Source organism: Micromys minutus (genome assembly GCF_963924665.1).
Source record: "Micromys minutus genome assembly, chromosome: 1".
In the NCBI taxonomy this organism is placed as follows: Eukaryota; Metazoa; Chordata; class Mammalia; order Rodentia; family Muridae; genus Micromys; species Micromys minutus.
Genome location: NC_137969.1, coordinates 80420976 through 80439258, shown reverse-complemented (window position 1 = coordinate 80439258; position 18283 = coordinate 80420976). Strand labels below are relative to the sequence as shown.

Genomic DNA, 18283 nt, shown 5'->3' with positions numbered 1-18283 from the left:
CTTGATGCCCAAGGGGTTTGGATGTGACTGGGGGAGGGGAAGGGTGGAGAGTCCTGTCAGAGGTGAAGGAGGGGGAATGTGAAAAAGAACTCTGGGAGGGGGGACTGGAGGGGGTAACATCTGAAATGGAAATAAAATAATAAAAAAATTTAAGACAAATGACAAAGCACTGTCTTACTTTTCTATTGTTGTGATAAATTGCAACTTGGGAAGGGTTTGTTTCAATTTAGAGCTTTTAGTCCATCATCTTGGAGAGTCAGGGAAGAAACTGATGCAGAGGCCAAGGAGGAGTGCTGTTTACTGCTCCTCATGACTTGCTCAGCCTGCTTTCTTATGGTGTCCAGGACCACCAATACAGGAGTGGCACCACGCACAGTAAACTGGGTTCTCCATCTGTCATTAATCCAGAAAACATGCTAAAGGCTTCCTCACAGAAGAGTGTGGGGAAACATTCTCTCAAGTGAGGTTCCCTCTTCTAAAAGGCTTGTGAAGTTGATATTTCTATTAAAATAAAACAGCACAGGCATTAATATATTAACTGAGACTAACATGGTTCAAATAATAAATCTACTACCCAAGTGACTTGAAAACACGGTATATAAAAATTATAGAGATGTTTGCTCACTTTGTAATGCTCCAAGTTTAATGTGCTCTCAAAGTAATTACCCACATCATTTATTCATTTTTGTCATGAATTTACTAAACAAAGAAAACAACAACAACAAAAAAATCTCTGATGGGTTAGCTTAGAACTATATTACTTACCAAACAGAGACTGACAGACAGACAGACCGAATGTGTCAAATAGCAGTGTTAACAAGATTTTTAAACTGAATAATTTGGAGTAAAAATTAATTATTGCCCATTTGAAATTGCTTTACCTTCCGACTCATTAATCAATAACATCAGAATTTATCTAATTGATGATTCTACAGAAATCTTATTTACAAATAGGAGAAAACTTATTTTTTTAACTTACAATCTGCCAAGAACCTTTTAATGTTATGCATCTGTGCAGAATTACGAGTTCTAAGCCATTCAGCCTCTGGCTCAGAGATCCCCCCCCCACACACAGTCAATGAAAGAATTCCTAATGATAATAGATAGGTACCTAGCCCATTCGTCATCAGAGAGTCTTCCTCTAGCAGCTGATGGGAGCAAATGCAGAAACCCACAGCCAAGCATTAGGAAGAACTTGGGGAATCTCAAGAAGAGAAAGAGAAGGATTGTAGGAGCCAGAGAGCTGGAGGACACCAGAACTCCACTCACAGAATCAACTAAGCAGGAACTGAGGAGCAATCACAGAGGCTGGGTCTGGGCGAAGTCCTCTGCATACATGCTGTGATTGTTTAGCTTGAAGTTTTATTGGGCTCCTAATAGTTGTAGTGGTACTGTCTCCAACTCTTTGCCTGATCATGGGGTCCCTTTCCTCTATCTGAGTTGCCTTATCCAGCTCTGATGTGAGGGTCTGTGCCTAGTCTTATTGCATCTTGTTTTGCCATGTTCTCGGAGGCCTGCTTTTTTCTGAGGAGAAATGGAGGAACAGTGCTTTTGGGAGAGAGAATAGGTGTGTGTGTGTGTGTGTGTGTGTGTGTGTGTGTGTGTGTGTGTGTGTGTACGCACATACGGCAGAGGGAGGGTTTGAAAGGAGTGAAGAATGAGGATGCTGCCAGTGGGATGTATTGTATGAGAGAAAAAAATAGAAAAAAAGCATTATAAATTTTATTAAATCATACATTTTAGAACTGCACACAAGTTTGATAATATTGTTTGATTCTCTATTTTTTAGTTTCCTGTTTTATTACTTAATGAAGTACTGCAAAAGAAGTTGTTTAAGGCTATGATGGCCTCGTTTTTTGTTTCATATTTAAAATAGCAAGTTTCATAAGCAAAAGATTTACCCTAATATAAATTTACACACACACACACAAAGTGTGTGCAGATAAACAATATAAAGGTGAAAAGCATCATGTTCCATTTACAGTGAGCCTAGGCATAAGCTCCTAGAATCAGAAAAGAACAATCAATAGGTTATTATTCAGATGCCTTGCAAAATTTTCCATAATCGTTGGTATGCAAGCTAGTGCTGCCAAATACTGGTCTTATTTACATGACCATCTTGTTGAAATGTTATAGGTATAGCTTCCCCATCAAGCATAGAAACTTCAGTTTATCAGCTTTGTAAGAAGTAGGTTTGTTGTCCTTACTTAAGAGACAATGAAACGAAGGCTCAAAATTAACTGGTAATTGCAGAGTAATGATGCAGTCCAGTCTGCCAGTAGAGTGTTCACAAGTCAGCACACTCACACTCCACCAGTGTGGTCACACACCATGTATGCCTTGAATGGATGGAAATCCGACATGTAGAGGTAGCTTTACTCCTCCCAGCCATCATTTCTTCAACAGTTTTAAAAATCTATTCCCCTGTGAGATAATCTAAACACTAAAATTATTTATCTGGCCAATAAAATCTCTATTCAATAAAGCTCATGGCCTAAAATGTTGATATGAATGTCTTATTTCTGGAAGCATAGATACTTAATAAAATACATTCTATGGTTCAGAAAAATGAAAGAGGCTTCTCAGAATAACAAAATTCTTAGTGTATACTTATTTTCTAACTCCTAAAATACAGGAATGATGGCTTGTGCCTATGATTCCACAAACTCAAAAGCATAGACATAGGGTCACCGAGAGTCTAAAGCCATTCAAACACAGTAAGTTCCAGATCAGTCTGGGCTAAAGTGTAAGAAAATCTTCTATTGTGACTTTCCTTACCTTGACTGGTAGGAATAAGATATACAAATTCACTGGTATTAAAATATGAACATGGTTTTTAGAAATGGTGAAAGTAGAATTCTATTATCTAGCAAGCACAGTTAATGTAGCCAAGAGATACTTTTCCCCTAGTGCAGGATTGTGTTTGTTGTTGAAGATAAGAAAAAATGCAGAAACGTAAATTGAATATAGTTCACTAAAAATCATGAAATTTATATCATTTTAGATTCAGTGATAACCCAAACTGCTTAGGTTAGCACAAAAATACAGCAATAATATCTAGTATTGCAAGTTTGCTAAGAAAGAAAGGAGGGCGAGAAGGAAGAGGAAGGGAAGAAAAAACCACCAGAAACATTTCAGAAATCTTAAAGTTATATAAAGTATTTTCATAAGAAGATATTAAGACATTATTTATTACTTGTAACATTAACAAAAATAGTTTTAAAATATCAAAACAATTGTAATCACATGTAGTACATGCATGCCTGCGTGTGTTCAGAGAGCAGTGATTAGGAGGCCATTCTCTCCTCCCACTATGTTGGTCTAGGGAATGTAACTCAGGTTATTAGGCCTGGTGACAACACATTTACCCATTGAGCCATCTGGCTGGCCTCTAAAATACATATTTTAAATACTTAGTGTTCTTCTTAGTGAAACATAAATTTTCTTTCTTTGGTCATAAACTAATTCCTCATTATACAAAAGAAACACATGAAAACTAGCAAAGAACAAGACACCCTAATACCTTAATATTTATAACCATTTCTACTATTTAAAATAAGGTTGTTCATTATGAAACAAAATTATGAAACAAAATTAGCACTGGATAAAATACACATTTTGGAAAATACTGAAAAGGAATCTCTTTTCCATTACAATTATTTTTTTCCTCAGTAGTTAAGAGATTTTTCCTTTTTTTAAAAGAAATTTATTTATTTATTATATGTAAGTACACTGTCACTGTCTTTAGACACAGAAGAGGGCATCAGATCTCATTACAGATGGTTGTGAGCCACCATGTGGTTGCTGGGATTTGAACTCAGGACCTCTGGAAGAGCCGTCAGTGCTCTTAACCACTGAGAAATGTCTCCAGCCCACAGATTTTTCTTAATCATAAAATAAAGTCATTGCTTTTCGAATTTTTTAATGTAATGTGTATGACTATTCGGCCAGCACATATTTCAGTGCATTACAAGCACAAAATGCCCACAGAGCCCAGAAGATGGCAATGGATCCCCTGACACTAAAGTTTGTAAGTATTTATACTACCCACTCAGGTTTATGCTCTCTTATGGACTTGAATTCAGAACTCTGTGCATGCTAGGCAAGCATTCCACCATTTGAACTACATCCCTAGCTCTGAAATACCTTTATCCGGAATAGAAAAGCACTCACAGGAAAATAAACAGAGCTATAAAGCATTGGTCCAGCAATGTAAGCACTCTGCCCAGTGACAGTGTTACTTGAATATAGGTGATTCTGTGCTCAGAAGGTCACACTGTCAGATTCCTCACAGCTTGTTCATTTTATCTGGTTTATGACAAAGGTGCATCTTTCTCAGACCTAATGATCAGAGAATGGGACGAATCTGAGAAAAATTCTTTAAGCTAACAATCTCATTTATTTTAAAACATAATTTATGATATCTGCAGAATAAATCAGCTAACTAATAACTGAAAATATATGTGACAGAATAGTTCAAACTCCATTTTAATAAATGACAGAATTCATATTGTAAAAAAAATAAGACAATCCCTATTTACTATTATAACCTTGCTGAAAAAAACAATGTTTTAAACATTATTTAATACACAAAAATTAGGCAATCCCTGACTCATATTTGACTGTCTTAACAACAGCTTGTGGGTTTTCTTTAATCACAAATAACGATTCCTGGGAAATATGTTTTCAGGTGTGGACCTTTATGTAGTTAAAAACATCAAAGTCCAACCCAAAATCTGGGTTTAAAAGACCTGTGAGCAGGGAAAGACACTATCTGACAAGAGCCTAACTCGGAATGAATTAACTCTTTTTCAGCTAGAATTATTCTAGAGTTTTCTGTTAATAACTATGGTAGCAGAAAGTTGGTCAAACAACAGCTTAAATGGTCTATACTGTATGAAGACGCCGTCCTGAGAACAGTCTAGAGGGTTCATTTGGTACTCACATTTTGTAACTGAAGGAATCAGTAACTGATTTTGTAATGAGAAAACTGAGGTCTTAAAACATTCAGTGTCTATACAAGACCCTAGGGCTGCATACTAAGAGATACATTACTGGGGTCTGAACCCCTTCATTACTTTATAGCTACTGAACCACACATCCGTGGATAATAGAATACAGCCTAATTTCTGACTCTCACTAACAACCCAAACCAGCAAGTACTACAGAATACAATACCATAATAGGAAACATGCTGCCCATTCTTAAAGATTAAAAGAACAGTCTCCAAGTATCACCTTATTCTGTAAACACATATTAAAATATACCAAAAGGAAGTAAGTTGCACAGAGTCCAGAATGTTCTTCACTCAATGTCTTTCACACTATGATAAAGCTTTTTTTCTTTTGAAATGTTTTTGCAACTGAGGATTTTCTACAACATATCTTAACCATATTTCTACTCCCTATCCACCCCAAACCATCCCAGACCCTTATATCCAGATAAAATTGTAGCACTCACACCTAATCAGAAAGTTTCTTTTTGCTGCAGACAGACCTTATAGAGAGCCACAACTAGTCAAAACACAAAACAACAGCCTGTGGGGTGCTTCCAACCAATCCATTTACAACACAGTCCATACATGGAGACTCCTGAGACACCTCTGAAGAGGGAGCCAAAGGACAAGATGTCTGCTACAAGATTGTATCTTCTTTATTAAAGGTTAAAAAGTCTTTATTTTTCACTCTTAACCTTCAAAGAGTTTCTTTTTTTTTTTAAGAAGGAAAAAGTTCAAAGAACTATGAAAAGGCTATTCAAGGAAAATTTACCATAAATGATCAAAAAAAATCAAGGAAATAGCAAAGTTTCAGTTTGATTAAAAAAATATGCTGGTAAGGTTGGGCTTAACAGGCTGAGGTTTTAATAAAAGCAAAGAAAATGATACTCTGTGGGGGAAAAACTGAGGCAAAAACAGAAAACATAAATGATGCCCAGAAAAAAATCAAAGAAAAAAAGCACAGAGATGCACAGGCCCGGGGTGGTTTGTCTGAACTAAAGTGCAGACTGCTAATCAGCTATGGCCAGGTACAGACAACTGTGGGGACACTAGCATCAGACACAGGCAAAGCCACCAGAGAAGTGTGCAGAAGACTCTGTAATTGACTGAGTGACCCCCAGTGAATCACTTTTCTTCAGTTCTAGATTGGAAATAATAACTGTAATGTGCACAAGGGCTACGTTAAATCTGGCAGAAAACCACTGAAAATTATGAGGAAAACTAAGGAAAGAGAAGAGCTCCCATGAACATTTATTTTTATTATATATGTATGTGTATGTCTGTATGGAAGTGTGTGACAATCAGTGTAGGTGCCTGCAGAGGCCTGAAGACAATACCAGATTTTCCAGAGCTGTAGTTAGAGATGTAACTGTTTCATGGGGAGCTGAAAATGGAACCCAAGTCTCTGTAAGAGTGCTAAGTGTTCTCAATCACCAAGACACCTTTCCAGCCCCTTTATTTTAGGTTAAATTATACAAAACAAAAAAATGGGTTCCTAAATAATACGAATAATACTGAAGAATTTATTTATCATATTTAAAGAAATAGAAATACTGTTTAAAATACATCTCAATTCATCTACGATATCTTTGGCAAGCAGGAAACAAGACTCTACACAACCCTCATTTATCAAGTACAGAACAATTTGATTCTGATTCCCCAAGTAACTCTTATTCCTGGTGTTTCAGTAAACTGATACATAATATGGATTTAATATGTAGAATATTATTTTATTCAATATTTTAAACCTTTCTTACATATTTAAAAATATACAGGGGTTCAAAACAACCTTAATAAAGTGACAGCATTTCTTTAACAGACTTCTGAAGTCAAAACACCAGTGTGCAGACATAGTTGGCTCTGTGTCAGAGTCATAGGCACGCTTCATTATACACTTTTCATAAAACACAAAAGTCTCAAGTGCTAGGAATAATAATCCTTGGCAATATGGTAGAAATGTTCAAACCTCTTCCAGTCAACAATGTAGGGTAAGAACATAAGCTGCTCTGCTCACATCCACTTTACTGCAGCTAAACCCCCAACTTATTACCCTCGGGGAGTGCACTGAAAAATAAGTTTATCTTTGCATTTGAAAACAGACCATTATAAAACAAAATACTGACATATCTAAATTGCTTTTTATAAGTATGCTGCATTCCCAGCAACACTGAGAATGCAGCTCCATCTAATATAAATATCTGAATAACAATGACAAAAGTATTTTCATTTTAAAGTTAGTCCATATATGTTTTCCAATGTTGACACCCTAAACAACATTGATATAATAATTGTGCTAAGAAAACATTAGGCACAGATCATGTAATTTAACTTATATTTTTGGTAAAAAATATAGAATTTGCAAATACACACAACACAAGAGAGTAATAGACGTGACGGTGACCTGCTGCAGACCTAGGATATCATTGCAGTGTCAGGCTTTTCTAATGGGCATTCTGGGTAGCACAAAGAGTAATACTTCATCCATGGTGAGTAATCTGCATCTACATTAGTATTATTGTGGACTTTATAGAGAAAAATCTTCACTATATCCAAAAAGACTTAACTTTAGGCACACGAACTAACTTTAAAGAAAGCTGGTAGAAATGTTTTCAAATCCATTGTATTGAATACAATCTCCTAGCTGCTAGATTGCTTTATTTGAAAAGAAAATAGCTTTTTTGCCATCTTGACTGCTTTATACAGATGATTCGTTCATCTGCTGAGACACTTCTAGAATGTGTCCCACAGGATTGTAGAAAAACTGAAAAAGGAACAGTGGGTGCCAAGAAAAGGGAAAGGGAACAAAATGGCCTTTATACAGGAGAAAAAGATACTGCTCCTTTCTGTCTGCAGTAGAAATCCGTGCTATGGAGATGACAAGGACATAGGCACAGGGTTGTATGACAAATAACAAATGTACATCCTCTCTACAGGCGACATAACTAATGTAGACTGACATGTCTCAACACTGATGGCAAGGCCACACTGGGTCACATTTCTCTACTAGCACTGCTCATAAAGGGAAGTTTAGCAAACAGTAACTCCCACACGTATAAGGAGTAAGAACACACAATAAGACTAAATAAAAGACAGACACACAGGCAGAGAGGACACAGAAAGAGAGATACTAATGGGTTTACTCCGGTCTTATGGATTTGAAGTACCTCTTCTATCATCAGTGATAAAGATCAAACACTAAACATTTATTCACAGGCTGTAATTCTCTTATTATTCTTCATACATCCTTTCACTTTTTTCTTTTTCTTTTTTGCCTTGCACAAAAGGAAATAAAAAAGATCTCAAATCTCATTCTTCACTGCACGGTCAACTATTCACATAAATATTTCTCTAGGGCAAATTTCCGAATGAATCAAGAATACAATCCAAGACCACTGTCACGTTACATATGATTTACTATGTAGTTCTCTTCAGATGGAGCAGGAATTTGCCCGTCTCCTAGGTTTGGGATCTCGTGCTTCCTGATCCTTCACACACACACAAGATGTGCACATGGTTTCAGAAAGCCTTCGGAGGCCAAGGCGGAAAACACTGTTGGAGAGGCTGTATATTACACAGTTACAAAAACTATTGCTTATAGCAAGCCAGGTGGTTAAGAAGGACAGCGTTGGATTGTCCAAGACACGAGAACTTTCTAGAAGAAAGTAAATAATATACGGAAGCCACAGCATGTAAAACACACTAGTTATTCTAAATAAAACCATGGCGTAGCGACGATCAGGGCTGTGTCCTGCTTCCCTAGAGGCATCTACCTCGTGGCTAGGGAATCGGGCCCTCCGGTCATTTATCTCTTTGGTGTGCTGCCGGCAAATTTTGAAAATGTGAAAGTAAGTGAAGCAGACAACCAAGGCTGCAGGAGCATAGAGTAAACAAACAATAAAGCAAGTAAAATAGGCACTGGTAAGCCAAGATGTGGCACACCATTCAAAAATGTCCCCATGGTAACCAGGTTTGCCCCAGCCAAAAAAGGAAGGCAAGAAAATTAGGCAGGAGTAAATCCAAATCATAATAATGCAAATTCTCAGGCGACAAGGAGTGACCAGTTGATTGTAGGAAAGAGGCTTGGTTATTGCGAGATATCGATCCACACTGATGCAAGCAAGACATGCCATAGAAACACTTTTGAGAACTGAAATAATATATCCAAACACCTGGCAAGTCAGTGACTCGTGGACACCTGTAGAGTAATGAAGAAGGGACAGAGTGGGAACCAAGCAGGTAACTCCAACGAGGAGGTCAGCATATGCCATCGTCTGTATGAAGTAGCTGGTAGTATAATGGTGTAACAGCGGAGCACAGTGAAAGACAAAGATGACTGTTAAATTCCCAGAGATGATCAGAAATGTCAGTAAGACGATGACAACTGTCTCAAAGATGCAGACATCCTCCACACTGTAGTGACCAAATCCAAGAGGGCAGGAGTGATGCTCAGACACATTCTCCATGTTACTGCTCATGTTCAAGATCCTCCATTCAGTCCACCTGGATTCATTCATGGCTTGAAATTAAGGGAATTTGTAGCTTTGGCTCCAACAAGCAGGTGCTGGGGCCAGCATCTGTTAAACTCTGCACACCAGTGTCTTAGAACCTGCTTCAGTAGAAAGTGCCAGTGGCTGTATCACATCTGAGCATCCCACAGTGTGCTCAGGTCTCTTCATCTGCCTTAGTTCCCCAGTGACACAGCTCAGCTTTGGGGATAAGGGAGGAGGGTAAGCTAGAAAGGTGAAAAGAGGTCTCTGGTTAGCTCCCTCCTGTGCTTATAAGCAACTCTTGCAGAGACAGGCACTTCCACAGAAAAGAAATTTATTAGCTATTACTATGAAAAATTAAATCTGTAAAAAAAAATCAGTGGAAAATGTTTCTCTTAAGAGAGTTTCTTAGAAATCAATTAGAATGAAAAATGAAAATCTTAAATTGTCTGAGGTATGCTTCAACTGTGATGAGCTGCAATGAAAATCCACTAATATTTTATAATTTAAATAATTAAGTTCCTAGTTTTAGATAAAAAGAAAATAAAAAGCTCCTATGACAGAGTGTCCTCGGCCTCAGAGGTTCACATCTGATGCTGATGGGAAAACTTTAGGAGCCATTTCTCTTTCATTTTTTAAAAGGTAAGAACAATTCTGTCAAGTGTAGTCCCAAAAGACTCATTTGTATGGACACAATGAGGTTCACTGGCAGTAAAAGTCAGGCTCCAGATTTCTATATAATGTTTATGAGGATAAAAGGTAATTTCCAGTGGGGAATATATTACACAATGAATTAGTGTAACAACACCTAAACTAAAAAATAGGGAAAACTTCTGAAGTCCTAATTCTGTATTCATTCTTTAAACATTTATGCAAACAGCTTTATACCACCCCAGTTGCTGGTGCTGCTAACAGCACTGCAATTTATATCGCTTCTATTTCAAAATAAAATTTTTGGCAATAACTTCAGCATCTAAACTGAAAATATCTTTCATTATTTAATATGATATTTCCTTATTTAAAAGCATAATAAAGTGTATAGATTGAAGTAATTCTTCACATCTGCAACAATGCCCAAATCTTATAAAGATAGATGAAATTTAGATCATAATGGAAATCTCTCTGCACACTGAGTACATTTCCCTGGAGATGCTGCTGTTATCTGTTCCTCAAGTCTTTCTAGTGGGCTTCATATTCCAATTGTTACACCTTTCTTATTTCTATTAGATAACTAACAAATTCAATCATTTCTACAACTAAATATTTGAAAGTAGAAAATTACCTTATTATATTTGCAGTTATTAGCAGCCATATGTTCAGAAACCTTGTCTGTTATTTCTATACTCTATCTTAAGCAAAAGCACAATTAAAGCAGGCCATCAGGTCGTTTGGAAAATAGTCTTATTTTAAAATACCTCAAAGCATCAAGATGGATTTAAATCCTGGACTTGGACATACTGCGATTGTGGCAAAGCAGAATCCATTCGAAATGCTTCCAAGGTCATTCTGGCACCGTGTTAACATTTGCCAAAGTCTTTTTTCCAAGTACAAGCAATTCAGGGAGTCTCTTGTCACTCTTTGTTGTCACCGCTTTTGAAGAAATAGCATGCACTAGAAATGAAAACATTTCCTTCAGGAACAATGTAGCAGCTTAATAGAAAGCATTCTTCTCAAAGTTATTTTCTCGTGCAGCCACACATCCTTCAGGCAAGTTCTTTTATGTCAGCCACGGGATATTCTTCCTTGGACATGCTGAGTTTCACTTATCAGAAAATAGTTCTCTTGTTATAGGAATAAGGTGATGCTTCTCATGTACATTCACTCTGATCAGCTGCGAGGCTGGGCTGCATGATTCAGAAGTCCAATTTAACTGTGGTGCAGCTATCGGGAAGCTGCTGGGAGATTCTTTAGTTTCTCAGTCTTGCTGCCTCCACCTGAGCCAGTGTCTGCTCCTCCTCCTCATCATCCTAAGCTGATGGAGAACTCACCATCAGAAAGGTGACTCGGTCCTCCTGCCCCAATCAACAGCACAGCCAATGGCTACTGCAGCTGAAACTGTCACTAGGTAACAGTTGCCAGGCACATGCAGGCTTATAGACTTACTCTGCAATCTCCGATCAAGATTGACAAAAGAAGACAATGAAACTGACCAATCCTCATAATATGTAAACGGTATTTAAAAACTTCAGAAGGCATTCCCCTTAAAGCATTTGCAGAAATTATTTCTTATGAACAGTACTAGGGAAACAAAACTGATATATACCTTTAAACCTTGTAAGAAACTACCACAAGGTACTATGACACAAAAAAGTCAGTGTAATAGTCTTTGGTTAAAAAAAAAAACATAAATAATTAAAAATCATTCAAGCATCCCATAAACTAAATTGACATAACTGCTGTTTTTTCCTATAAAACAGTCATATTTTTATTAGAAATTAAAAGTCAGCTAACTGTCTCTTCAGTACCTGCCACACCCACATGCATGTGCTGAGATGAGCACTGACCTGAACCACAGAAAACCAGGACTAGACCATGACAGTAAAACCTGTCTGAAGAAACACCTGGGTCAAATATGATCTCAGAAGACAAGGGTATCAGAATAAACAGAAACACTTAGTCAATGTATATCTTATTACACTAAACATGTCAAAGCTAAAGAAATCCATTCCACAGTGCTTGAATTACATATATTTAAGTTAGTAGAAACAATATTTGTTCAAATATATTCTGTACATTAAAACATTTTGATTTAGGTTTACATACTACATAAATCATTCATTTATTTTTAACCTTATTTCTCATAGTTCAATAAAATCAAAAAGCATACCAAACAAAATTTATAATTATTGTAGGATTAAAACAAATCAGGACAATAAAAATACAAATGGAAGGCAATACTTGTTAAAAACATGTCCTATATGCCGAAAATTTTGCTATGGGCTTTTATACTTTTGTCTTTATAAAATTCTTAAATCTCAAACCTGCGATGGCTTAGCAGGTAAAAGGTACTTGTCACCAACAACTCTGACAACACACATTTGATTCCCACCCATGGCATGGGGAAGGACAGAACTCCCACAGGTTTTCCGCTGACATCTTATATGTACACCCAAGCACAAGCATGCCCATAGAAGCTCCAGGTCACTTCTCTTTCCCTCCCTCCCTCCCTCCCTCCCTCCCTCCCTCCCTCCCTCCCTCCTTTTCCTTAACCCTCTGTTTCTCCCTCCCTCTCCCTTCTTTCTCTTTCCCCCTTTTACTAAACTATCTGTATAATATATTTTAAAAGAGTAAATCTCTTTGCAACAAGTACAGTAACTACTCCACAAATGAACAAAGAAGGAACTAAAAATGGAACAATGGCTTGATTCCAATGACAGTTAAGACACTAAGACTAGAGATGGTTAAAATTGTCATTTCTAACACTGTATTAATAAATCATATCCTTTTCTTTCTACTAATGGCTGCCATTCAGAAAATATGTTAGAAAGATTTTTTCAGGTTTTTATAAAGATAGTTTATAAAGTATAGAAAGACTATTCTGTCCCCCATGTTAAACTGTCTTTCTGGAAGACTGTGTTATTTTAAAAATCTTCATGGGTAGTATGAAATACAGAAAGATAGTACACATCTCAACAGAAATATTTATGAGACAAGTTAGAATAGTAAATCTTAAGACCAATATGTTTAGTTTTGAAAAGTAAACATGTGTAATGCAAAAGTTACAAAGTATTATTTTACCAAGAAACAATGTACTTAAACAGATAAAAATCATTTAAATTAAGTGATAAGAATAGTCTTAAATATTACAATAGGTATTCAAAAGAAAATTATATTTGCTAAATATCATGAATATGGACACGTCATTCATTCTATACTAAGAACAGTAAAAATGTTAAATTTTATTAGAAAACTATTTTAAAAATCAAGTGATAGGGGATGGAGAGATACCTTGGTAGCTTATGGCTCTTACAGAGGACCTGACTTCAGCTCCTAACACCCACATAGGAGTTCACAACCACCAGAAACTCAAACTCTAGTTCTGGGATATTTACTACCCTCTTTTGAACTGGCTAGACTCCCGAATACACCCAGCACACATTGCATACACTAAAGCACACATAAACATACATAAAATTAAATAAGTGAATCTAAACAATGCTTTTAAAAATTAAGTGCTATTAGTCATTATTACTACTCAAGTTACCAAATTTTAAATCATTTTAAAATACACATATTTTAAAAGTTATAAATTATTCCTAAAATTAAGAGAATTATAAGGAAATGCACACATATAAAAACCTACCTCATATGGAGGAACTCAAGCACTAAATTGCGTTCGTATCATATATTTTCAAATATAATACTGCAGAGCATTTTAATTTAGTAGCATTGTAAGCAGCCCATGATTGCATGGGCTTCCAGGACATAAGGTCATAGTGGGAAACAGAATTTAAGTCTCTATCCTTCCTTCCACTAACAACAACAACAACAACAAAAGGTATCAGGAGTTCCAATAAGGCAAGGTTTCCTTTATAGTAAGTGACTCTTCTGGCCCTTGGCTTTCTTTATCAGTTTTTCTGGAAATAATTTACAATGTGGAGCTTCAATAACAAAGAACAATAGCATATACTTCCATAGCTCATCACATACACCATGCTTCCTTTTGAGTTAAACAATCACCCTTCTCATCTTAGGCTCTGAGTGTCACTGCCACCTTTTTTTATCAGCAGCAGCAACTACTTCCCCTCCTTTCAATTGATAGGTGCTAACCAGAAAAACTCTCATAGAGGTCCTTAGTCTTACTTTATAACGACTTCCTAAAAGCCCAAGCTAAAATTTATTAGAAGAAACACCAGAAGCATAAAATTTTTAATTTAGACCGTAATATGTTATATATTATATGTTATTATTTCATTATTTAAACACCCAAACAAGTGTCCTAGTTGGAATCAGAATCTTCTCCATAGGCTCCATATTTCAATACTGTGTCTGTAGTTGGTAAAACTGTTTAGGAGTGATTATGAGTCTGGTTTTGTTGGCAAAGAGGTGTCACTGGGGCCAGACTTTGATGTTTCAAAAGCCAACCCACTCCCAGTTAGCCTTCTCTGACCTGTACTTGTAGACCAAGATATAAGTTCTCAGCTACTGATCTGTTACCATGTCTGCCTACCTGCTACCACGCTCACTACTACTATGATGGTCATGGACTGAACCTCTGAAACTGAAGTCCCCCAAGCCCTTTCTTCTGTATGTTTCCTTAGTCATAGTGTCTTATCACAGCAAGAGAAATGTAACAGAAAGTACAAGATATTAGCTATTAATGCCAAGTAGGATAAGTAACAGATGATGATGCAGAAGAACCATATGAGGAGATCTCTGATCCACTTGCACTTGAGCTTTGTACAAGGAGATGAGAAAGGGTCTATTTTCATTCTTCTGCATGCTGAGTGCCAGTTGGACCAGCACCATTTGTTGAAGATGCTGTCCTTTTCCCATTGAATGTTTTTAGCTCCTTTGTCAAAGATCAAGTGACCATAGGTGTGTGGGTTCATTTCTGGGTCTGCAATTCTATTCCACTGATCTACTTGCCTGTCTCTGTAACAATACCATGAGGTTTTTACCACAATTAATCTGTAATACAGCTTGAGGTTAGGGATGGTGATTCCCCTGGAAGGTTTTGTTTTTGTTTTTGTTTTTATTGTTGAGAATAGTTTTTGCTATCCTGGATTTTTTTTTATTATTCCACATGAATTTGCAAATTGCTATTTCTACCTCTATGAAGAATTAAGTTGGAATTTTGATGAGGATTACATTGAATCTATAGATTGCTTTTAGTAAGATGGCCATTTTTACTATGTTGATACTTCTAATCCATGAACATGGGAGATCTTTCCACTTTCTGAGAACTTATTCAATTTCTTTCTTCAGAGACTTGAAATTCTTATCATACAGATCCTTCACTTGCTTGGTTAGGTTCATACAAAGGTATTTTATATTCTTATGACTATTGTGAAGGGTGTCAATTCTCTAATTTCTTTGTCAGCCTGTTTATCCTTTGAGTAGAGGAAGGCTACTGATTTGTTTGAGTTAATCTGATACCCAGCCACTTTGCTGAAGTTGTTTATCAACCGTAGAAGTTCTCCGGTGGAATGGAATCTGATAGGGATGCCTCCTCAGAGGCTTTGACAGGGCCGTACTGATACAGAGGAGGATGCTTGCAGCTAACCATCAGACCCCAATGAAGGAGCTAGAGATAGGACTGAAGAAGCTGAAAGAGTCTGTAAACCCATGGGAAGAACAAAATTATCAACTAACCAAACCCACCACAGCTCCCAGAGAATAAAACACCAACCAGTGAGTTTGCAAAGAGAGACCCATGGCCCTAGGTGCAAATGCAGCAGAGAAAAATATCTTCTGGCATCAACAAGAGGAGAGAGGCCTTTGGTCCAGAGAAGGCTCATTTTCCCAGTGTAGGGAAATGTCAAGGCACTGAGGTGGGAGAGGGTGGTTGAGAGAGGGAGCACCTTCATAGAGGCAATGGGAGGCAGAAGAGGGATGGGATTGGGGGAAGGGGGATAACATCTAAAATATAAATACAGAGAAGATCCAAGAAAAAGGAAAAAGAAAAAAGAACCACATTAGCAGTGTTAACATTGTAAAACTCTAGAGAAACTAAAGTACATGTCTTCTCTTAGGGTATTTTAAAAGGAACCAAAATATATGTGCCCTCTTTAGTTCCTCAACTGCCCTATTTCTGAGGCTCCACTATCATGACATTAGGAAAGCCAGCAACATTTTGTATTTAGATGACTGCAAAGACTCCCAATCTGGTCTCAGTTGATCATGGTTTCCCCTCCATCTCTTATGTGAAAAGAAAAATGAGTATCGTTTCTAAATTAAAACCAAATCATGTCACTTCCTCCCTTAAAATACTTGTTTTATTCTGTATTTCATAAAAGGTCCTATAAACCTTGTCTCCACCTAAATGTCTAATCTCATTTGCTTCTAGGTTGGTTGGACAAACTCTCCATACCTCACTATAAGCCCAGGCCCACATAAACTCAGTGTGCTGCCCGCTGCCTCAATGTACAGACAATGGCTGCCCAATGTACTACCATCCAATGTACTACCATCTTTGTCTCACTCAATTCAGTGTCAATCTTTCCAATAACTTCTTTCCCCAGGAAAGCTTCTCTGAGTTCCCACAGAGACCCATACCCGATTCTATACTTATCTTGTCTGTAATTATTTATTTCATTCATTTGTCCTTTTGAGTAAGTAGAAGCCTTGTTGGGGGGGGGGCAATAGTTGCTTTGTTCACTATTATATCTAAAGTGCCCACTTAATATCAATGGGCACAAAACAGGAGTATAAAAAATCCAGTCATAATCTTTATATAATACACATAAAAAAAACTAGTACAAACTATGAGGACAAAAATTACAGTTTCTATAAGGATAAAATTAACAAAACCACTGACAAGCCCTTGTTTAACAAAACATCCAGAAAGAAGTCAGAAAATATGACCAAACTGCAATAAAAAAATGCTGATTTCTTCATATATTTGAATATTAGAGAAATATTAATAATTTACAACTTTACCTAAATTCAATTCTATATCAATAAATAGTTGAAATGCTTTAAAAACCTGGGTTTTAGTAAACAATAATAGCTGATTACTTATCTTGAGAATGACCACTGCTACTAAATAAATGCAGCTTCAATTACCTTGCAATGTACTATTAAGGACAACGCTGAGGCAACATGAGCTGAGTGCTAGGAAGCAAATGCTCTGAATACACATAATACACATAATAATCATGATTAATGAGCACTCAACAACATAGCACAAGTTCATTCTCTTATCATTGCTTTATTGTGAGTCAAAAATTAAATATTTAATTAAGTAGAAATAATCAACAAAATTTATTTATGGACACTATAGAGAGAGCCTTCTCAACCTGATAAAGACATATACTTGTGGGGTATGTCACAATGAAATACTATGAAAATTGATTCCTCCTTCAGAAAAGGAACACACTAAAGGGATAATATATTCATGGCCCAGAAACAACATTTATAAGTTAATACAAATAATAAGAAAATTTAATTAAATAATACCTCAATATTTTTATAAATGTCATCTAAGAAAATCAGCAAGCCAAAAGATTAAAAGAAATTACAAGCACAACATACACATAACAAAGACATTTTAATGAAAATTGCTGCTATAATAAGCCTACACTAAAAGTTAATAAAAATACATATAATCAAAAAATGATAACAATAGAAACTGAGCACAACTGTGGTTCTCAGGCACTGGCAACAGTTATGGGGAGATGGGAAAGTGTCCGTCAATGTGTATTAAGTGATAACTCCACAGAGGAACTAAGTTTTCCTGTGCTATTATTGCCCAGCAAAGTTAGTGCAGATTAATGAAATGTATTTTGCTACTTAATTTTTAAAATTAGAATAAAAGCATTTTAAACACACTACTAAGAAAGGCCAACTTTTCAAAGACTGCCAGTTTTTTTGGGTAAGTGAAATGGCACCATTTCTAGTATGACTAAAATATTGGAAATGCATTTCAAAATAACATAGAAAAATGCCAAGCTCTATACTACAAAAATACAAACCCACATGCCAGTAATCTCAGACTTTTGTATAACAACCAATTTTTTTCTTTGTATCATCGAAGAAGAAACTAGTATTTCAAATCTCATAATATTCTTGGAAGTTTCAACCTGCATTTTACCCATATGTTCCTATTAACAGTCAACCGGGAGGCATCTCAGAGAGG

At 36.5% G+C, this 18283-nt stretch overlaps 2 protein-coding genes across 3 annotated transcripts in view; both read right to left on the bottom strand.

Moving 5' to 3' along the window:
* Positions 1-18283, bottom strand: part of RABGAP1L (RAB GTPase activating protein 1 like) — a gene marked incomplete at its 5' end in the record, with an annotated part of 560236 nt that overhangs the window by 319272 nt on the left and 222681 nt on the right. The window lies entirely within an intron of this gene.
* Positions 8425-9510, bottom strand: GPR52 (G protein-coupled receptor 52; the record flags this gene model as incomplete). Its single annotated transcript, XM_080915459.1, has 1 exon — positions 8425-9510. One exon carries the CDS (start codon positions 9508-9510, stop codon positions 8425-8427), a length of 1086 nt encoding a protein of 361 aa, XP_080771585.1.